The sequence below is a fragment of the Dermochelys coriacea genome, chromosome 7 (assembly GCF_009764565.3).
Source record: "Dermochelys coriacea isolate rDerCor1 chromosome 7, rDerCor1.pri.v4, whole genome shotgun sequence".
Lineage (NCBI taxonomy): Eukaryota > Metazoa > Chordata > Testudines > Dermochelyidae > Dermochelys > Dermochelys coriacea.
The window spans coordinates 42,079,287-42,103,449 of record NC_050074.1 but is presented as its reverse complement, the minus strand read 5'-3'; the positions used below and the strand labels follow the sequence as shown (position 1 = coordinate 42,103,449).

The 24,163-nt window shown below is 40.0% G+C and overlaps 1 protein-coding gene across 13 annotated transcripts in view; it reads right to left on the bottom strand.

The window, feature by feature from the left end:
- Positions 1–24,163, bottom strand: part of PFKFB4 (6-phosphofructo-2-kinase/fructose-2,6-biphosphatase 4) — a 102,141-nt gene that overhangs the window by 48,526 nt on the left and 29,452 nt on the right. For 4 of the 13 annotated variants that reach the window (XR_006282486.1, XR_006282485.1, XM_038408603.2 and 1 more), the window contains exon 1: positions 4,257–4,435. The exons of 4 other annotated variants lie outside the window; for them this stretch is intronic. Coding sequence is in view for 5 of the 9 variants with exons in the window: in XM_038408603.2 (XP_038264531.1) it covers positions 4,257–4,359 (103 nt within the window). In the remaining 4 variants the exon portion in view is untranslated. Of the gene's footprint in view, positions 1–3,350; positions 3,393–3,737; positions 3,862–4,256; positions 4,455–24,163 lie in introns of those variants that run through there. 5 more of the 13 variants (XM_043518019.1, XM_043518017.1, XM_038408605.2 and 2 more) reach the window with 5 other exon arrangements.

Genomic DNA, 24,163 nt, shown 5'->3' with positions numbered 1-24,163 from the left:
TATGGTTTCTTCCAACCCAGATAAGATGACTAAAAGGTAACTGCATCCATGGGATCCACTACCTATTATCCAGGATCAATGTTAAAGAAAGTCCAATTAACCACAGGTATGCCATTGGAAGAGACAAGCTATTTTAGAAATGTATCAGGAAAGAAACAGAAAGACAAGGAAAAGATAAACAGAAAATAATAAAAGTAATTTAAAGGGACATTATCAAGACAAAAGAACTAAATCCTTACCTCTTAACTGCCATTTTAGATTAATTAAATTGAACACACTTTTAAAAAAAAGTTTCCTTTCACCATTTATCTTGCTTTCTCTTTTTGCATTCTAAATAGCTTAGCCAATATCACCACACTGTTTGTAACCTTGATGTTAAATCACCAGGTTTTGACACCCATTCTCTTAATCATTTACGAACAAAGCCATGTGCCAACCATGCTGGTGTACCCACAACAGCCTCACTATTTACCCCCTATGCATAATGAGTGTATTCTATAAAAATCTGGGGAGGGATCCCATCCACACGCACAGCAATACATACACTGGGTGAGCACAAAAAGTTGGGAGGAAGGAGGACGGGGCAGTTGCACAGATATATAGTGTCCTGCCTACACAGTAAAACACCTGATTTACAGCCTGTTTCTAGGAAAACAAACCCTGTTTCTGTCAAAGATGGTGGGACACGTGTAACACTCAGCATTATGGTTCCTAACAGAGTATCAACAATGTTGCATAGAGACATAGATTACATTTAGACTCAGCTAAATCACTTACTAGTTTCAGACTCAGTTAAAAAACTGTAAGGTAGACCAGGGTTAAAATAAACTAGTTAGTTTCATTTTCTGGTTCTGTGCCCAAGCACAGCATTAGCTTGGAGGTTACAACAATTAAAGGAGTGAAAGTTTTCATTGCAAACATACATTTTTTTAAATTAATGTAAACACTTATATGCATAATTAGGATTTATAAATACTTATTTTTAAAAATAAAACCTTAACTTACATCAGTTAAAAAAAGAATACCGTAAACATACATATCAAAGGTGAAAAAAAAGTAGGCCAATCTGGAAAGATGTGCATGAGCAGAAGAAAATATTTTAAGAATTCAAATTTATTTCTACATTATTTAATGCTCTGTTGAAAACGCTTCTCCATTTACATAGGTATTGCCTGTGGAAGAGTTACAGAACTTTACCAAGAAACAGGACAGTCTAATAAAAACAGTTAAAAGTCTAAGCTCGTTACTTGTTATTTATAACCATCAGAAGCCACTTATTTTTGTTTGAGAAGATTCATGCAGATCATCAGTTCACAGATTTCTAATACACATTTCCATTGCGTACATGAAATTTTAGTTTCTTCGGGCCTTCTTTTTAAGAAGCACTTTAACTATCTAAAAGCTGCCACTCTAATAAATTATCATTTGTTGAAAACAGATACAAATTTGGCTAAACTATGTAAAGTCTTCCACAGTGTTTTTTGCAGTAGCAATTGATATTTAAGTACTTTTGCATTTTTTCCATATTCTATTGCTCTTACACAATTTTTTTGAGTGATTTATTCCATACTCAAAGATTAGTTTCATAGTCTATCTGATAAATCAGTCTTTAGGAGCATTTTTTAATGGATGGATCAAAGTGATACTTTAGATCATGTAAACATGATCATGGATATTTGCCTTACAAGTCCACAATAACTGTAGTCCATCCACAACTGAATTCAGTACTATTGAAACCACTTGGCCCAATAAGGTTGTCATGACTTAAGCTTGGTAGGGTTTTAATTAAACTGAGATAAAAGTTTCTGTGATGAAACTGCTTACAAAATTGACTACAACGTTACAAAACCTGAAACCATAAGTCCTAATGCCCAACAACTCGGTTGGCTAGACCTCAAAAAAATCTATTAAGTGATATAACAGATGGCCTAGTTAAACATTTCATTTTAAAAAATGAACTAATTTAGAATCATCTAAAAGCACCTGAAACATGTAGTTAAACTCCTTAGGCCAAATTTAGCTTTGGCCCAATGAAGTTCAACTCCATTAACTTCATAGAATCAGATCTGCTTATACCAGGTCCGAGTTCAGCCCACTGTTTTAAGACATCTTGCAGTTAAAACAAACAAATGAACAAAACCCTATCAGGTGAAAATGTATACATTTTTTATTTAACAGATCTGTTTTTGATGCAGACAAATACCCCACGCAGCCTTAACTACAGCTTTGTAAAAAGAGATGAATCCTGTGCTGAGCTAGAAATGATTTATGATATGGCAATACAAAGAGTAAGTTAAACAGAAAGGAACTAGAAGGGAAACCAAAAAGATTTACTGCAGTCCAGCAGAAAGGGGAAAGTTTCACATGAGGGCAAGGTCCTTTTACCATTTATGTTCCTGTCTCAGGGTTATTGAGATCCACTAGTCACTATAAGAAAATTAATTTTGTTAACACCTTAACTTTACTTGGTTAATATTAAGTAAAAGAGACTAACACCACTAAAGTGCCTTTCCAGCCAGCATTCATTTACAGTATTTTAGGGAGAGACACTTCAGAAGGTTTTTTGTATGTTTTAAATACAAACTATTTAGATCTGGCCTATATTATTAACTCTAGCACATTGTAACAAGGTAGTACCGTTTATGGTTCAGTCTTGCAAGCGTAGATGGAACGAAACCAAATTTTAATTGAGTTACCAAGTCATGCTACAGAAGATATGTGAAGTTCAAATTTACAGCAAGGTTCTGGAATGCAGTTTGGTCACATCTACACAACATCAACAGTTGACAAGTTTCAGAGTTGCAGCCATGTTAGTCTGTATTCACAAAAAAGAAAAGGAGTACTTGTGGCACCTTAGAGACTAACAAATTTATCTGAGCATAAGCTTTCGTGAGCTACAGCTCACTTCATCGGATGCATTCGGTGGAAAATTTCCACCGAATGCATCCGATGAAGTGAGCTGTAGCTCACGAAAGCTTATGCTCAGATAAATTTGTTAGTCTCTAAGGTGCCACAAGTACTCCTTTTCTTTTTTGCGAACAGTTGACAAGGACTATCATGTTGTAACCAAGTCCCAAAACACATTAGTTTTTCTAGTATAGATGGGACCTTAATGCAAGCTGGAGAATTCCAAAGTCAACCAAATGTTCTTAAAATGTAAAAGGTGCAAGACACCTCTGTCATTCAGATTTAATTACTGATTCTATAAGCACTAGCATAGCAAAAAGTGCAAAGTATAAGAGGCTCTAAGCAACTCAGAGAGGGCTTTACTCAAAGGGCAAGTTGTATTTCCCTTCAGACTCCAGATTTCTACCTCAAGCCACAACTTCACCTCAAGGAAATATCCATACCACAAAACAGAGAGAACTTCCAGATGAATCACCTTATGCTTCCTAAAAGAAGAAAAATTACAGGAATCAGATTTTTCTCCATTTCTCAATGTGCCAAGTGTAGGTTACAATAAGAAACTTGACCATGCCACTCTGCCCCTCACCATTAAAATTATACACCTCCCCCACAGCTCTTGCAACATCTCTCAATCCATACATCTTAACTCCTGCTCTGCCTCCTCTGCCAAATCCCTTGCCCAACACAACTCCTGTGTTGTCCCCCTTCCCCAAGCACCTAACCCACACTAGCCCTGTGCCCCAAATATTCACCACAACAATTCATGCACTCCTCCCCCAATCTCATCTTCAGGGCAGGTCTTGTTCTGCCACCCAATTCCACCACCTCACCTCTTCTATGCATCTTGCCCATCCAATTTCTTCACCAAGTCCTTTGCATCTCCCATGGCCCACCAATCCCATCTCCATTTATTACCACCTCACCTGCACTGCCCCTACTCCAGATTTGCTCAAGATACTGTTGTCCCTTCCCCCCGCTTTGTCCCCTAAACATGACCTCCTCCACTGTCTCCTATGTCTTAAGTCACATCTTGCACAGTCTCCCTCTATTTTCTCCCCGCAAGGTCTCTCAGTCCGTTACCCTAAATCCTGCACTGCTACATATTATATTTTACACACTCACACCCCCCCTTAGGTAAGTGGTTCCTTTTCCTGCCTTTCTGCTGCATACAACCTGCACTATCTCCCCCAGACTCTATCCTGCTCGCCCAATCACCTATGCATCTGCTAACCCTGAAACCCCTTTGTGTCTCCTGCTCAGCTTCCCCAACCCCTTTGTTTCTCCTGTTCCTAGTTATAACGCAGCTCGCCCACTTCCCTTTGCGGATCCTGCCGCCCCCGCGTGCTCACCCCCGCGCTGGGCGCTGTGCTTGGCCGGAAGCCCGTTGTTGTAGGGCTCCCAGATCTTCTGCAGCGGGTTCTGCGTGAGCTCCCGAGCCGGCGACGCCGCCATCCTCGCAGGGGGCCCCGATCGGCGGTTTCTGGGGAAAAGCCGGGCGCTCTGCAGCGGCAGCGGGCGGGGTATAGCTGCAGCTCCGCCTCCTCGGCCCACCGAGGCCCAGAACAAGGAGCCGGGTAGGGACTGAGCAGACGCGCCCCCAGCGCTGGACTCGAACAGTGCAGGGGAGGCGAGGGGGCACCGAACCGCCAGACGCCGCCCCGGAGCCTTGCACGAGGGAGGGGCGGCTAGCTCCGAAACCCCCCACAAGCCAGGGCTACCCACCAACACACACGAGGCGGAGGGGGGCTAGAAGCACCCTACTGCCCTTCAGTTCGCATGTGTCGGGGAGAGAGGGGAGGCCGAGAGGAACTGGAGTTCTTTGTTGCGGCACTTACAATGGTTCCAAGTGAGCAGCGAATATTTTGAGGCCAAAATTCAAACCCTCTCAAAAACGATCTTTGAGCAACAGGGTTGGTTTGTTTATTTGATCCAATGATGCATTAATCTACAGAAACGTCAGTATCTTTTGCAATCCTTTTGCTGCTTACTACTTCCTAGGGGTGTGCTAAAAATCACTTATCTTAGTTGACCCACGCAAATAACTAAATATTTTTAAAAAAACAACAACAGAGACTGTTCAGGGATCTCTAATTTTACTTCAGGTCTACAGGCCGACAGTGTCTACACTACATCCATGTACTCAACTCACTGCAGTTTTCCATAATATAAGGAAGCTTTGAGAAATTGTTGGAGCTTAATTGTACACCACCTAAACTGTTGGCTGAATTTGACCAGACAGGATCCCCTATTTTGCTATATAAATTTGACCAGAGAGTATCTATATATTGCTATATACATTTCTGCAGTTTGCAGGGGAAACTCTCTGCAAAGTTTTCCAAAGCAGGTACTCTACGCTTTCTGAATAATCACGCTTCTTAAACTTGTCCCAAACTGGACATCCAAAAACGGAGGCACTGCAAACCTCTAGTCCTTGTTAAAAAATTAGTCAACATTTTAAAAAAATACATCTGGTCTTTTTACCTTGGGTAAGGGAGGAGCAAGCACTTATTCCAGGGCTAGTCAAGAGCTAATTCTCCACCACACTTTTTTACATAGATTACTCTGGTGAGGATACAAGTCTGTTAGCCTTTCGTGCTTGCACCTATTCTGGAAAAGGAGCCAGGTTTGAACCTCTATTCCAAACATGCCTTCTCTGCAATGAGCTGCCCCTGCACTGTAAATGACCTTTACTGATGGCATAAAGAGGGACAAGTCTTATTTGATTCCTGATGCACAGGGAGATGCCAACCACACTCGGCTCAGTTCTTGAGCACAGTTTGGCCTGTCTATATCAACTGCCAAACATTGTTTGGCCATAGTTATATCAGATATGGCTCCCCCTTAAAAAGAGTCAAAAACGCTTATTTTCGAGGATCTCCACAGCTTCTTTTCAAACCTCGCAAAAAAGGATTCAACATGACCCCTTTAGCAACTGGGATTTATTCTAAGATAAAATGGCTAATTTAAAAAAAATATTTGCATACACATTTCCGTTTGCTTCTGAGGGGGTAATAGATTTCAATTATACTACATATAAAATTTGATTCTAGGCAGGAGGCTTTTGTTACAGTTTAATACTCATTATTACTCCATTATCACAGCCTCATGCTGCCCTGAGGCTGACCTGGGCTGAAGAGGCAATAAATATAATACATTTTTATGTAGCATCTTTCATCAAAACCTCCCTCTCCCTCGAACAAACCACCCAAAGGAAAAGAAGGCTTGAACGCTAAAGCATAGGTGCTGGAACTATGAGTGCTGTTGCGATGACAGATACGGAGGCAGCTGTGGGATTGACTCCTGTAGTGGAAGACAATGAGGATGACTGGATGTGGAAGCTGTGGTATGTACATGATCCTGGAGGGGGGGACCTGGTAAGAGTTTTTCTGCATGAAATGCTGTCTGATAGAGCTGATGGAGGAAAAGATCCGAGGTTTGGAGATGCAGGTGGAAAGTCTGGTTGAGTTTAGGAAGGGGTTTGAGCAGATGATGGAGCAAAGATATGAGGTGTCTTAAGGGAAAAGCTCAAACTTACAGATGGAAGCAGGGCTGGGGAATTTTGAGGGGAGACTGGGCGAGGAAAGTGGTCAGTGGAAGCATGTGACTAAAAGAACCAGGCAGAGGAAAAGACAGGCTAGTGAAGGAGAAAGAGAGCTTAGGAACAGGTTTGCAGAGTTGGAAAATGAAGAAGGGGCTCAGCAGGTAGTTGCTGAAGGTGGAAGGGTAAGGAAGAAGAGAAGAGAGGCTAATCCTATAGGAAAAGGGGAAGAGTCAAGGGAGACTACACCAAATACGAGCCCCCGGAGGATACAGGATGGGTTGAAGAGGATTATAAGGGAAAAAAGGAATGGAAAGAACTTGCAGCCAGAAGGAACAGGGGAGAGACTGGAGAATAGCACTGTCACCAGGAAAAGGCAGGTCTATGTGATAGGGGACTCTTTATTGAGAAGAATAGACAGGCCTGTAACTAGAGCTGATCCAGAGAATAGAAGGGTGTGCTGTTTTCCGGTGCTAAGATACGGGATGTAGACCTGAAGTTGAAAAGGATCCTAAAGGGAGCGGGAAAGAATCCCCTAATTATCCTTCATGTGGGAACAAATGATACGGCTAGATTCTCGCTGGAAAGTATTAAGGGAGACTATGCTAGGCTGGGGAAGAAGCTTAAGGAAATTGAGGCTCAGGTGATCTTTAGTGGGATCCTGCCTGTTCCTAGCAAAGGAACAAGATTATGACTGTCAACAGATGGCTTAGGCAGTGGTGCTATAAGGAGGGCTTTGGGATGTATGGCCACTGGGAGGCATTCATGGACAGAGAACAGTTCTCTCAGGATGGACTTCATCTGAATAGGGAAGGAAATAGACTTCTAGGATCAAGGCTGGCACAACTGTTAAAGAGAGCTTTAAACTAGGAATTTGGGGGAGATGGTTGGGAGATGTCCAGGTAATCTCCACGCCAGATTTTAGCATTGAGAGGGAAGAAGACAAAGTAAGAAAGGATACAGCCGTGGGTAGGAGAATGTGTATAAGGAGCGAGGGCAGTGTGGATACTAGTCTAATAGGTTATACTGGCTGTAGAATGACTGTGCCTAATAGGGTACGAAATGTGAGCGAGGCCAAACAGCAAAAATTAAGGTGTTTGTATACCAATGCGAGGAGCCTAGGTAACAAAATGGAGGAACTAGAGCTACTGGTGCAGGAAGTGAAACCAGATATTATAGGGATAACAGAAACATGGTGGAATAGTAGTCATGACTGGACTACAGGTATTGAAGGGTATGTGCTGTTTAGGAAAGACAGAAATAAAGGTAAAGGTGGTGGAGTAGCATTGTATATCAATGATGAGGTAGAATGTAAAGAAATAAGAAGTGATGCAATGGATAAGACAGAGTCTGTCTGGGCAAAAATTACATCGGGGAAGATAACTAGTAAAGCCTCTCCTACGATAGTGCTTGGGGTGTGCTATAGACCTTCGGGATCTAATTTGGATATGGAGAGAGCCATTTTTAAGGTTTTTAATAAAGTAAATACTAATGGAAACTGCGTGATCATGGGAGACTTTAACTTCCCAGATATAGACTGGAGGACCAGTGCTAGTAATAATAATAGGGCTCAGATTTTCCTAGATGCGATAGCTGATGGATTCCTTCATCAAGTAGTTGCTGAACCGACTAGAGAGGATGCCATTTTAGATTTAATTTTGGTGAGTAGCGAGGACCTCATAGAAGAAATGGTTGTAGGGGATAATCTTGGCTCAAGTGATCATGAGCTAATTCAGTTCAAACTGAACGGATGGATTAACAAAAATAAATCTGCAACTAGAGTTTTTGATTTCAAAAGGGCTGACTTTCAAAAATTAAGGAAATTAGTTAGGGAAGTGGATTGGACTGAAGAACTTATGGATCTAAAGGTAGAGGAGGCCTGGGATTACTTTAAATCAAAGCTGCAGAAGCTATCGGAAGCCTGTATCCCAAGAAAGGGGAAAAAATTCATAGGAAGGAGTTGTAGACCAAGCTGGATGAGCAAGCGTCTTAGAGACGCGATTAAGAAGCAGCAGAAAGCATACAGGGAGTGGAAGATGGGAGGGATCAGCAAGGAAAGCTACCTAATTGAGGTCAGAACATGTAGGGATAAAGTGAGATGGGCTAAAAGTCGAGTAGAGTTGGACCTTGCAAAGGGAATTAAAACCAATAGTAAAAGGTTCTATAGCCATATACATAAGAAGAAAACTAAGAAAGAAGAAGTGGGGCCGCTAAACACTGAGGATGGATTAAGGATAATCTAGGCATGGCCCAATATCTAAACAAATACTTTGCCTCAGTCTTTAATAAGGCTAAAGAGGATCTTAGGGATAATGGTAGCATGACAAATGGGAATGAGGATATGGAGGTAGATATTACCATATCTGAGGTAGAAGCGAAACTGAAACAGCTTAATGGGACTAAATCGGGGGGCCCAGATAATCTTCATCCAAGAATATTAAAGGAATTGGCACCTGAAATTGCAAGCCCATTAGCAAGAATTTTTAATGAATCTGTAAACTCAGGAGTAGTACCGAATGATTGGAGAATTGCTAATATAGTTCTTATTTTTAAGAAAGGAAAAAAAAAGTGATCCGGGTAACTACAGGCCAGTTAGTTTGACATCTGTAGTATGCAAGGTCCTGGAAAAAATTTTGAAGGAGAAATTAGTTAAGGACATTGAAGTCAATGGTAAATGGGACAAAATACAACATGGTTTTACAAAAGGTAGATTGTGCCAAACCAACCTAATCTCCTTTTTCGAAAAGGTAACAGATTTTTTAGATAAAGGAAATGCAGTGGATCTAATTTACCTAGATTTCAGTAAGGCATTTGATACCGTGCCACAGGGGGAATTATTAGTTAAATTGGAGAAGATGGGGATCAATATGAACATCAAAAGATGGATAAGGAATTGGTTAAAGGGGAGACTGCAACGGATCCTACTGACAGGCGAACTGTCAGGCTGGAGGGAGGTTACCAGTGGAGTTCCTCAGGGATCGGTTTTGGGACCAATCTTATTTAATCTTTTTATTACTGACCTTGGCACAAAAAGTGGGAGTGTGCTAATAAAAGTTTGCAGATGATACAAAGCTGGGAGGTATTGCCAATTCAGAGAAGGAGCGGGATATTATACAGGAGGATCTGGATGACCTTGCAAACTGGAGTAATAGTAATAGGATGAAATTTAATAGTGAGAAGTGTAAGGTTATGCATTTAGAGATTAATAACAAGAATTTTAGTTATAAGTTGGGGACGCATCAGTTAGAAGTAATGGAAGAGGAGAAGGACCTTGGAGTATTGGTTGATCATAGGATGACTATGAGCTGCCAATGTGATATGGCTGTGAAAAAAGCTAATGCGGTTTTGGGATGCATCAGGAGAGGCATTTCCAGTAGGGATAAGGAGGTTTTAGTACCATTATACAAGGCACTGGTGAGACCTCACCTAGAATACTGTGTGCAGTTCTGGTCTCCCATGTTTAAAAAGGATGAATTCAAACTGGAGCAGGTACAGAGAAGGGCTACTAGGATGATCCGAGGAATGGAAAACTTGTCTTATGAAAGGAGACTTAAGGAGCTGGGCTTGTTTAGCCTAACTAAAAGAAGGTTGAGGGGAGATATGATTGCTCTCTATAAATATATCAGAGGGATAAATACAGGAGAGGGAGAGGAATTATTTCAGCTCAGCACCAATGTGGACACAAGAACAAATGGGTATAAACTGGCCACCAGGAAGTTTAGACTTGAAATTAGATGAAGGTTTCTAACCATCAGAGGAGTGAAGTTTTGGAATAGCCTTCCAAGGGAAGCAGTGGGGGCAAAAGATCTGTCTGGTTTTAAGATTCTACTCGATAAATTTATGGAGGAGATGGTATGATGGGATAATGTGATTTTGGTAAGCAATTGATCTTTAAATATTCAGGGTAAATAGAACTAATCCCCTGAGATGGGATATTAGATGGATGGGATCTGAGTTACCCAGGAAAGAATTTTCTGTAGTATCTGGCTGGTGAATCTTGCCCATATGCTCAGGGTTTAGCTGATCGCCATATTTGGGGTCGGGAAGGAATTTTCCTCCAGGGCAGATTGGAGAGGCCCTGGAGGTTTTTCGCCTTCCTCTGTAACATGGGGCACGGGTCACTTTGAGGGAGGCTTCTCTGCTCCTTGAAGTCTTTAAACCACGATTTGAGACCTTCAATAGCTCAGACATAGGTGAGGTTTTTCGTAGGAGTGGGTGTGTGAGATTCTGTGGCCTGCGCTGTGCAGGATGTCGGACTAGATGATCAGAATGGTCCCTTCTGACCTTAGTATCTATGAATCTAAACCCCGGCTTGAAGTGGTTTCCATTATATACACAGCATTTACAGTTTGGTTCATTGGCTCTCAGCACCCCCACTGTACAAATTGTTCCAGCACCCTTGCACTAAAGGGATAAAGATATGAACACAAAATTACTTTCTGTACCCTAAATAATAATATGGTAATTTGTAGTTACATTTGGCAGTCTGTACTCAATTAAAAAATAAGATTGCATTGTATTGCAGCCACAAAATGTTATACACAAACACAGGGAGGTGTTCTCATTTTCTGCAAATGGACTTGTAAGTAGGTGCAATCAAACTCTTTTAAACTGTATATGAAGCTCTGTACCTCAGAATATTCTTTAAAACCATATTAAAAATAATGCACATCTGCAGTATAAATACTAAAACAGTAATGAAGTTATTTCTTATCCATATTTCTTCAAATATGTGAATGTCATCTTCTGCACTAAAGGCTAAAACCATGTCAAGAAGTTAGTCTTTAAACAGGACATTACACAGTTAAGTTTTATTACACCTTGTTTTCATAAAACGTTACATTTTGGGTAAAATTTAAGGTCACACAATTGAGCACAAAATCAAGTGAATACAGTTGTGTTCAAACAAACATTTATCAAGGTTCTTATTCTGGTGCTAATCACCCTAGTGCCCAAGCATCTTCAGGATTTGAAACTTAAATATTTCAAACAAACAAACAGTTTAGGACCTGACAGTGAATCTGAATATAAACAAAAGTTAAGCTAATTCCATTGTCCAAACTGAGAAAAATTCTACAAAGAAAATAGGACACATTCAAAATTCTTTCACTTATAATAATCTACATTCAATAAAATGCATTAAGTATTCGTTAATCATTTTAACCTTTTCAATTTCCATTAAGTGTTCAAATGTTATGAGACTGACTTAAAAACTATGAGATTTAAAAATAAAAATAAATGGTGAGCCCTTTTTATTTGCCTTATGGGTTTTGAGCCATTAGGGGTTGTGTTTTCAAGCTTTTTTTCATAACCACAAGTCCTGGAAACTTACTTTTGTAAATGAAAGCTGAGATTCACACAACCACAAAACTGGGGCTGTACGAAAAACACTGTATATCACAAGACCCATGATACAACTACAAGAGTTGGCAACGCTGCGTATTTCTTTTCTCTCTCCTTAGCACTTCCATTTGCTTGGTTTCGCTCTCCCCTTTCATCTCATTTCCCCCTCCTCTCCTTTAGTGTTCAGTGTTTCACTTCAGGTCCATCGCATTCAGTATCATTCCCTCCCTGCAATTTTCTTTAATACTTGTCCTTGGTCTTGTCTATCCAGGAGATTTGATAGCAATGGGAGACTGAATTAAAATATGTCGCGAGAGTCAAGAAACTTAAAGCTGAGCAAGTGAGAGAGAAAGGAATTTTTAGACTGCTCAGCTCTTAATTTATTTGTTAATATCCATTTAATTCCAGTGAGTAATCAACATTTTGGAAAAAATATACATCTTTGTGAAAGATTCAGCACCTCACCCCTTCAACTGAGGTGCAAAATCTCACAATACACATCCTCCAAAACTGACAAATAGCCCTCCAGTAAAGCCAAGCATGTCCAGATTTGACATTCCTGATATCTCCAAGACCAAAATAAGCAGAAATAATATTTTTACTTACAAATAAAAACCACACCCACTTTTCAGGCCTTCTTGATTCTAAAAAGTATGAAATAGCAAAAAGTCAATTTCTCCCCAGTCCTTTGCAATTCATCTCTGAAAACTGACTATGGAAAAGTAACACCTTCCCCTCAGCAGATTTGCTCCATGCATGCATCCAGAGACACAGCTTGTTTTAGTGACAAAGGGCCAGATTTACAAAGGTATATTTAGGTGACTAAAGATGCATGTAGGTGAGTGCACTTTTGAAAACCCCAGCAGGCATCTATCAGAATCTTTAATCTCCTACCTTTGTAAATGTGGCCCAAAAGCTACATTTCACGTTTTTTACTTGTTATGCTGAGCCAATACTGCTAAGAAAGTGAGCTAGAATATATTTTTTTTGCACATTAGCAGGTTCATTGATTAAATCCGTGCAGTTATGCCTATGAGTATGTATGGGATGGAGGGGATGCTCAGGCTAAGGGACTGTTTAACGGTGGTGTAGACATTCGGGCTCGGGTTGGAGCCCAGACTCTAGGATTCTGTGAAGCAGGAGAGTCACAGCCCGAACATCTACACAGCAATTAAACAGCCCCACAGCCAGCATTGGCCAACCGCAGATGTCTTATTGCAGTGTAGATATACGTTATATGAACCTAATGAAGGTAACAGGTTTGCACAGGTTTATCAAGGTCATAATTAGAAGACAATAAGATGTCACTGGGGACCTAATTTGGTCTGCAGAACCTTGATTACTGTTGATAACCAACAAAATGTAAAGAGAAAAGGAGTACTTGTGGCACATTAGAGACTAACAAATTTATTTGAGTATAAGCTTTCGTGAGCCACAGCTCACTTCATCGGATGCATGCAGTGGAAAATACAGTGGGCAGATTTTATATACACAGATTTCAGAGTACACCGAGAACATGAAACAATGGGTGTTACCATACACACTGTAACAAGAGTGATGAGGTAAGGTGAGCTATTACCAGCGGCAGATGGAGAGGGGGGACCTTTTGTAGTGATAATCAAGGTGGGCCATTTCCAGCAGTTGACAAGAACGTGTGAGGAACAGTAGGGAAAGGAAATAAACATGGGGAAATAGTTTTACTTAGTGTAATGACACATCCACTCCCAGTCTTTATTCAAGCCTAATTTAATGGTGTCCAGTTTGCAAATTTATTCCAATTCAGCAGTCTCTTGTTGGAGTCTGGTTTTGAAGGTTTTTTGTTGAAGAATTGCGACTTTTAGATCTGTAATCGAGTGACCATCTCACTTCTTCACATCTAAATAGGATTTTAAAATAAAGGCTTTGAAACAACTGGAAGTGATAGATTAATATTTCCTTGAGGCACATAAATTCAAGCCTTCCAGCAGCATACAACAAATGATTAAACACACCTCAAAAAACTGAAGATGGAACACCTTTCTCCAACAGCATAGGAAAGATGACTACACACTCCTAATCCTGTGGGGCCTGGGTGGAACCCTACTGAAGTCAATGAGTCTCTGGTTCAGGCTCAGGGGCCTCCCTATTGGTGCCAGCTGCAAGAACATGGCTCAAGTTGGGTGCACTGAAAAGGCACAATTATTTTAAATAACCAGCACACCCTGTTTTTAGCTCAGCCTATTTCATGGAGAATCTAAGCTAGAAAGAGTCAAGAAGCCGGGAAAGAGGATGACAGCCGAGGGAAAGGGATGAGACACCATAATCAATAGTCTAAAGGGCAACAAAAATCTGTATCAATTTACTTTAAAATAAAGAGTTACAATAATACCTCGCTCTTATATAATGCTTTTCACCAGTAGATCTCAAGTTATTTCAGTACCTCTTCTTCCCTCCTCCCTCATGAACAAACTGTTCTGTAAGGTAGTGGGCTTATGCATTCAAAACATCAAAAGATAACTGTATTCTCTTCTTCAGTTTAAGAATACTCCTTGAGTTACTTTTCTAATTAGTTTTCTTATTTACCCTGCCCAGCATTTAGAAGGCATGCTTGCTACCACTCAAATGGTTTTTAAACCCAAAACCCTACCCTTAAAATTTAGGACAGCCCTATAAAATAAAGGGTAATCTTGTTTTTTTAAGAAAAAATTAGAAGGCAGATTTTATTTTCAAGTGCTCCACATTCATGTGACATACTATTTGTTCTGCTCTGTTGATCACAGGATAGTAATCACTGGAAAAAAAGGCAGTGGAGTTACTGCAGCACTATGCTAGAATATTTCAGTGCCTCTGATTTTTGCAGTTAAGGCCTAGGACAGGCTGTAGTGGGTAATCTAGAACTTTAAAAAAAAAATCACAGTAAAAGATGCATCTTGGATATCTAGATAGATTTATAAAGTGTAGGGGGCTCCAACTGTTTTCTGCCATTTCGGAAAAAAAATGACGATAAGATGTAGCATGTCCAACCCTTTTTATGGGGCATCTTTCTTAGTCGATGTCTGACAAGGATTGATTAGTTCTCCTCCTAAATGTCTTATAAAGAAAGGGTTCAAGCTACTCAGCACCCCAAATTCACATGCATCGGTGATGAAAGCATCCCCTGCTCCAGGTTCTAAAGATCATAGCAACTGAAGCGTTCCATTCTGATGCTGCTATAACCTTACAGTGACCAATCCTATTCTGAGAAGACCTACCTTCCCCCCCCCCCCGCAATAGAGCAGAAAAAAAAAACTTTCTTTACAACCTAGAAGTTGGGGAGAGGAAAAGTGGAAAGAAAGAAATACCAACACAAAACTTGTTTTTCTTTTTGCTTCATTTTTGAAGATCAAGATTTGTCTGAAACTGCAATTGTCTCCTAAATTTTAAAGAACATGGTTTATTAAGTTAGTCATGCTTTCAAGATGGTAAACATTCCAAGAAGTGGTGTATTATAAATATGCAACACGCATAGAACTATAAATTCTCAAAGCAAGGTACAAACTCATACTAATCTATCACTACAATACCTTTGGGAGGCAAGTATAGTACACAAGCTGAACCACTCATTCTCACTATAGGCCAGCCAGCATTAATGTTATGCAATAGGTTTAAGTGTTGAACATTGTTTCCACATTCTCAGGAGTCCTTATTACCATTGTGACAAATTAGCCAGAATCTTTCTTCATAACATATTTAAAAAAACTCCACTAAACTGTGACACAAAGAGAGTAGTGAAATAATTCAAAGTTAAGACTAACACTGAAAATTGGATTTTTAAAGTGCTTGTGAAATTATTTTTTAAAATGTTCTAGTTGTTTTTAAACTTGGCTTTGTTTTGTTTTTCTAAGCTAGTTAAGAAGATTTTTTTTTAAATCATGTCATAGCAGAAGCTCCCTTTAGACTCAGATTTCTGATTTCAGCCACATCAACGATTAACAATTAAATTTGAGCTATGCCACAGTACATCAATGTGAGCACTAGGGAACTTTTAGTGCACAGCAGCAGGGTCCACATGGCCAGTTAGTGTGCAGGAGGCTATAGCGCTGTAGATGTACACCGCAGCTTCAAGCACAGTAAGTGCTTGTGTAAAGATGCCCTTATGATTTTTCTTCCCTTTATTAAGAAGAGTAAGAACAAGTCAATCTGAAGCTTCAGTGATGCAAGGTTTTTATCTGCTATACACCTCACAGTAAAGTATGTGACAAAAGTTAACAGATCAGAGCCCCTCTTTACATTCCCTTCTCAGTGAGAGCATCTATCTATTCTCAGATAGTGTCACTTGATATTTTTATAGTTTGCAGAACAAATAAAGATTAGAAAAATATGAAAGATACATAGGGTGACCATACATCCCGTTTTGGCCAGGACAGTCTCATTTTTAAGCCCTGTCCCGGCTGTCCTGATCTTTTTGGCAAAAGTGGGCATTTTTCCCCGTTTGCTCTTGCCGACTTGATCAGTTTGGTCTTGCCAATGGGACAAATGTCCACTTTTGTTTAAAAAAAAAAAAAAAAAAGTGAGGTGTATTGCAGAGGAACATGAGGATGGGCAAGCAGCAATGCCAGCCCCACGCAGAGGGGCGGGCAGGCAGGGCTCAGGCGAGCAGCAATAGCCTTGTGCAGGGGACAGGTCGGGCGAGCGACAACCCCAGCCTTGCATGGGGGCAGGCAGGGCTAAGGCAAGCAGCTTGGGCCATCACTTTGGGAAATATGGTCACCCTAAATATACATCTTCCCATTTCTTCACAGCCAGTAGACTAGTACTTAGGATCCTTTTGAAAATACAGTTTATCAATCATGTGACCCCAGTACACCTTAGTGTTTCTGCCAGACTGCAAGCAAGTGCACAGAAGGAAAATCCTGCCCTTACCTTTCTGAGTTGCAAGGAACAAGAACAGCAGTACTGGCCTTGGAGAAGATCTCTTACTTCCAGCTTTTGTAGCAACAATTAAGGGCTGAATCATGTTAGGAATACCATTACTTTTTTTAAAAAGCATAAAGTTAAACAAAAAAAAACAACTACATCACATAAGCAGCAGTCCTGTGATAAACAAATGGTTCTGCTACATGACAATGCATAACAAAAGCTCTGTTTTACTGTGGCAGAGTAAATGCATCAATATACATCCAAACACACTACGAGCATTAAATAGTCCATCCGCCACAAAAAATACCTCAGACGCTATGCGGAAACTAGAGCAGAAAAGATTCCGACAACTTACTGAGGAAAAAAGTTTTTTGTGAAGCTGTAAAAATATAGAAACATGACAGAAAAGGAAACAGAGGCCTCAACCCAAAACATACATAGTAAAGAATCTAATGCTTCACAGGGAAAACATTCCAAGAGATCATTAAAAGTTCAGCAGGATGTTCAGGAGCACTGTGTTTCTGAAGGAGCACTCTTTTTGAATTAAGTCTAGATATCCAGAAGCACGTGATCTCTGAAGATCCCGTTACCCCAAAGAGTAATAGTATTAGCCCCAGAATTGCAGCCAAATTCAGAACGAGACAAGACATTAAAACAACTTATATTTCCCCTGTGCTTTTGCTTGGAACAGGTAATCTCCACCTCCTGTCCTACATGGCAGGTTAGTATTGCTGTGTGCAGTTCATTATTCTCCGTTTCTCCTGAGAGCTGACTACTTTTCAGTAGTGAATGGAATTCACTGAAGCTAGGAAGACAAATCTATTAACTTAATTTTATGACCATCAGTGACGTGTGCCTGTATAAATCAAAACAAAGAAAATCAAATTCCATGATGTAAACTTATTACCTCTGGGTATCAAGAAGGTATTACTTGTAACAATGCACTCATTAGATACATTATTCGGAGAAGAAGGAAATGAATAGGGGGAAAGAGTTTGTTTTTGTTGTGTACACCTAGGCTGCAGGGCGACTATGAGTAGGTTAGTCTTCTCTACCAGATATGACTGGCTACAAAGACTGGCTTCCTTCCCAGAGAGACACACCGGATGTTCATTATAAGATCCTTTAGTTACTCCTGGGGGAATTCTGCGCCGCCACACATGCACAGAATTTATGTCCCCCCGCAGATGTAGAAGCCCTCTACACCAACATTCCACACAAAGATGGACTACAAGCCATCAGGAACAGTATCCCCGATAATGTCACAGCTAACCTGGTGGCTGAACTTTGTGACTTTGTCCTCACCCATAACTATTTCACATTTGGGGACAATGTATACCTTCAAATCAGCAGCACTGCGATGGGTACCCGCATGGCCCCACAGCATGCCAACATTTTCATGGCTGACTTAAAACAACGCTTCCTCAGCTCTCGTCCCCTAATGCCCCTAATCTACTTAGGCTACATTGACGACATTTTCATCATCTGGACCCATGGAAAAGAAGCCCTTGAGGAATTCCACCTTAATTTCAACAATTTCCATCCCACCATCAACCTCAGCCTGGACCAGTCCACACAAGAGATCCACTTCCTGGACACTACGGTGCTAATAAGCGATGGTCACATAAACACCACCCTATATCGGAAACCTACTGACCGCTATTCCTACCTACATGCCTCTAGCTTTCATCCAGATCACACCACACGATCCATTGTCTACAGCCAAGCTCAATGTATAACCGCATTTGCTCCAACCCCTCAGACAGAGACAAACACCTGCAAGATCTCTATCATGCATTCTTACAACTACAATACCCACCTGCTGAAGTGAAGAAATAGATTGACAGAGCCAGAAGAGTACCCAGAAGTCACCTGCTACAGGACAGGCCCAACAAAGAAAATAACAGAACGCCACTAGCCATCACCTTCAGCCCCCAACTAAAACCTCTCCAACACATCATCAAGGATCTACAACCTATCCTGAAGGACGACCCATAACTCTCACAGATCTTGGGACACAGGCCAGTCTTTGCTTACAGACAGCCCCCCAACCTGAAGCAAATACTCACCAGCAACCACACACCACACAACAGAACCACTAACCCAGGAACCTATCCTTGCAACAAAGTCCGTTGCCAACTCTGTCCACATATCTATTCAGGGGACACCATCATAGGGCCTAATCACATCAGCCACACTATCAGAGGCTCGTTCACCTGTGCATCTACCAATGTGATATATGCCATCATGTGCCAGCAATACCCCTCTGCCATGTACATTGGTAAAACTGGACAGTCTCTACGTAAAAGAATAAATGGACACAAATCAGACGTCAAGAATTATAACATTCAAAAAACAGTTGGAGAACACTTCAATCTCTCTGGTCACACGATTACAGACCTGAGAGTGGCTATCCTTCAACAAAAAGAACTCCAACGAGAGACTGCTGAATTGGAATTAATTTGCAAACTGGATACAATTAACTTAGGCTTGAATAGAGACTGGGAGTGGATGGGTCATTACATAAAGTAAACTATTTTCCCTTACCGCGCATGCGCGTACACACATACACACACACACACAGTGTGTGTGCGGTAAGCAAATGTCTTAAGAAGAGCAAGGAGAATAAAAGCCAAGATACAACCTATATGTGAGGGTGACACATTGCTAAGTAGATTACATCTATACTCCCCTCCCCTCCCCCCACACCAAACATTATTAACTTTTATTCGTGTAAGGGAAGTATTAAGATATCCGGAGATATAAGATAGATAGATAAAGATATAAAAATGATTTTTTTACTGATCAGCTTGCATTGCAGTGTGAACAATTACTTGAGTTCTGAAAATGGGAAAAATTAGATTATAAAAAAATGTTTTGGGAAGAATACTGCCCAGCAGATGGCACTACTGCTACTTTTTCATTTTGCAAGAGGGCGTAAGGAGCAGAACCTGACAAACCAAACTATGTTACATTAGCACTCTATACTTTATTTAATAAACCCCCACTATCCTGCAGAATATTTCAGTCTTTCAGTGCTTTACATTGAAGGCTGGACTATTTCTTTAAATATAAAATATAGCTGTATAATACACACACTTTAATAACAGTTCCAGACCAAAGGCTTTATTTAAAGAAGCCTTTTGAAGGTTGTTAAATATGTTGCCAACTGAGGATCAGAACACAAACCTGAACTGTAGAAAGAACAAGGAGTACTTGTGACACCTTAGAGACTAACAAATTTATTTGAGCATAAGCTTTCACTGCATGCATCTGATGACGTGGGCTTTAGCCAACGAAAGCTTATGCTCAAATAATTTTGTTAGTCTCTAAGGTGCCACAAATAGTCCTCATTCTTTCTGCTGATACAGACTAACACGGCTACCACTCTGAAGCCTGAACAGTGTAATTATATTAGATTAACATATATTCTGATGTTCTATGCACAACTGTTACAAAGTTTTAAGAAAAGTAGTTCCTAAGCATACAGACCAGTATCATGTGGATGCTGCATGAACACAGCGAGATTCAGAATCAGAGACACACAATTCACCATTATATAAAAACATCACCACATTAATAAACACGTTAATGCTCTACAAAAGACAGTCTCATGAGCAGATTTCTAATTGACCTGATTAGCTTTCTAAAGAAATATTTTAACTATGTAATTCCTACTGGTTGGTATCTTTACTTCCTTTCATGTTTTCACTTCACAAGTCACTTACAATTAGTTTCACAGAAAACTGGACACAAATCAAACCTGGGGCAACCTGGAGAGAGAGAGAGAGCGTATTTTATTTACTTAAATCCCAACGCTGCAGATATTTGCATGTGAGTAACTTTAGAGGTTACTTGTGTGTAGCTGTTTACAGCATTGGAGCCAACAAGATGCCAAGTTCAGCTGTTTTAAACCTTCACAAAATGTTAGCATTAAAATGGAGCAGCCACAGATACTGGAACTTATTTCAAGTCTCCCATGACTGCCTAGTTCATACAGCATTGTGTATTTAATACACCCAGTTTCAAGTACAATAGACATGAGATTTACAAGTCTCGTTTCCTGGAAAACAAGACAAATCAATTCCTCTGGACTTTACCCAACTAAGTCCCATAGACAATCTATTAATCCCATTCAATTTGCTAAACCATTCCATTGCAGTAGTAAACTCATGTAATAAAAAAATGTTACCATTCTGTTCACTTTACTGACCAAAAGTAGATGATCACTGTTATACACATACATCCTGAGAGGGGCTGAGTATGCCAGTCTCTCAAAATGTCAAATACTAATTTATCAGGTTTATTCATTACATTTAGCTTGAGCAAATCTGTTTCTCTGAAGCAATTCATTTTCTTCTCTGTCACAAGATGAAATAAAAAATGAATCCCTGCAGTATCAACCATACCCTACCTAATTTGAAAAGGAGGTCAGAATAGCTGATGTCTTTAAATCTTGCAGTCCTCACACACACACACACACACACACACACACACACACACACACACACACGAGATAAAGTGTGTGTACATCTAGTGAAAATACAGACTCAAATCTCATTTTCCAAAGTAACTAAAGACAGATTTATTTTTCACTTTCAAACCAGGGTATCACCAGTTAGTTTAAATAATCCTTTCCTAAAATGCACTTATTTCCATAGATTTCAACTGAAAAAGAGTCCAAGTTTCAGAACCTTTAAAATGAGTACACTATACATCAGGAGAATATTTTATATTAAAAAATTATATGAAACCAAATGCCAAAAGAGCCTCTTCAAACAGGTAAAATAATGCAAGGTGTTTTTTTAAAGGATGTGAGAGGTATTAAATAAAAATACATCATTCATACATTGCATTAGAGATAATATGTTTGTATTCAAAGAAATTTACAAATATAAGTATGTTCTTCAATGCATGCTCTAACATACTACTTAGCTGATGATCTTCCCTACCTTTAAGCCACATTATTTGCATATAATGCCAAGGGAGCAAAGGAAATCTCTGATGGTTCCTCACTAGTAAAACAAAGCTCAACCAGCTCCTCAAAGCTGTGGCAGATCCTTAGATGGCCAGCTGACTGTCTTGTGTGTGCTAACTGGCCAACACTCAGCATGAAAATTTAAGTCACTAGCCTTCTGACTGGCCAATGCTACAACATTCTCAATAGACAAAAGGAAGATTGTGATTGATAAGGTGGCAAAGATTTTTTTTTTAAGTTTGCATGGAGAAAACTGCACTCTCTACATTTCAAGATTTGGATTTAGGAATAGAATGACAATGTGCAAAAACCACTACACACAAAACAAACATAACAAAGCAGGTTACCCACCCCTCCATGTTTAACTTTAAAACACAATCTCTAGATATCCATCTGCCAGGTCCCACCTAGGTCAGCAGGGGCAGAGGAAAGACATGCTCCCCATACCAGCATCTTCACATGAGGTTTGGTCATGGAAGAAACATTCTTGCTCATGTTTGTGGGAAATGGGGAGCACAGATTATGTTCCTCTCTCTCTCTCGTGTTTAAGAGATGCATGTGGTTGATGCATCACCACAAATGCACCTCACAAACACAGATGTAGAAGCAGCTGCAGATCAAGACCTGTGAACTGAATAACAACATTCCATCAAGGCAGGAGAACGCTAACCAAGATAACAAAGGAGACAACCACAGAGAAAAGTGCTGATGCTGAAAAGACTGAACACAAAAGAGAGAATCCAACAGGAAATGTCTGTAGTAATAAACATGCAGCTACACTAAACCTTGCTACGTTGCCATATTTTATAAAGTAAGAAGCCAGATTAGGGTTTGGAGGGAAAGTCCAAGTAAATCCCAGGAACTGAAAGAAGGAAATGATATTGGTGATTCAACAGGTGGCTCTCTTCCCTGTGGATTAGCATTGAACCAACACACCTGCACAATGACAAAGCACACTGTACTTAAGGAAATATCTTTCAGATGATATAAAAAACAAAGATCCATTCATTCATTACCATATTAAAGAGATTCACACAGAGAATGAGATGGTTCCGTGCCCTCAAGAGCTTCAAAAGAAAAGAATGAGGAATGAGAGAAATAGATGCAACAACCAGCAAAGTGACACAGTTTAAATTCAGTCCGTGTCGTCTTTGTTCCATTTCTGCAATCGTTTTGATTATATAACTATTTCTTTTCTTCCCAAACATTCTGCTGCCCTAATCTGCATCCCACTATTTGAAATGCCTTCCTTTGTTCCTCCACTTATTTAGCCCAATCCCTACCCAATAGTGTCTCCACCGGAATTGAGAATACAGCAAAACAAAGTACTCCAATACTTTAAGCATCCTGAACTACCAACATAGCAAAATATAGGGGAATTCAGCCAGGTCACCTTATGACCTTTCCCCTGGTAGTTCCTTCAGACTTGGGGCCTTGTTTCAAAGCCAACTGAAGTTAATGGGAGTCATGCATCAGGTCCTTATTTACATTGAAGGCCGTGGAACTTAGAATCCTGAGCACCTTTAACAATCAGACCCTTAATATAATAGTCTGTTTTAAACGAGTGCAATATTGCTACCATTAGTTCTTTATTATGTATTTTATGATTATCCAGAGAGAGAAACCTCCATGTGTTGGCAGCACAATTATTTTTATTTCAAAGATTGGTTCATGTTAACACATGAACATCAAAAGCCATACATGAGTCAGTGTATGAAAAAAAAAAAATTTTGTAGTTCATACTTTTTTTAAAAACGGTTTCATTTTAAAAATGTACACATTATGGGTAGGTTTCCTAGCTGTAGGCCAGACTATTGCAGAGGTGAATCAACAAGACAAATTATCTGGGAATGAGCAACCATTAGAAAAAGAATTCTGTTCAGTGCTAAACAAATCAGAAATAAACTAGCAGCTTAGACCCTAAACTTAAACAAAGCTGTGCAAATGCATAATGTAAGGAGAGATTTCCCAAGCTGTGTTATAATAGTACTGCTTCACTAAATCCCTTCAGTTTTCACAAAAAGAAAAGGAGTACTTGTGGCACCTTAGAGACTAACAAATTTATTAGAGCATAAGCTTTCATGAGCTACAGCTCACTTCATCGGATGCATGATGAAGTGAGCTGTAGCTCACGAAAGCTTATGCTCTAATAAATTTGTTAGTCTCTAAGGTGCCACAAGTACTCCTTTTCTTTTTGTGAACACAGACTAACACGGCTGCTACTCTGAAACCCTTCAGTTTTCAGACAATTTGAAGGCAAGATAGTGCAGACTGAGGAGTAGAACACTGTTAGTAAGTACATCAAGTGAGAAACTAATTCACATCCGTATTAATAAAACTCATCTCAACACATCTGATGAAGTAAAAGAATTGATAGGGTTTAGTCATCCAGTTACCTCATCCCAACACCTCTTTTGTAGGAGAGAAAGTAAATGACCAATGAATTTGCATTTATGTTGTTTCCCAGAATCATTCACTGAAACGTCCCAACACATCTTGCCCAGACAACGAGTTACAAG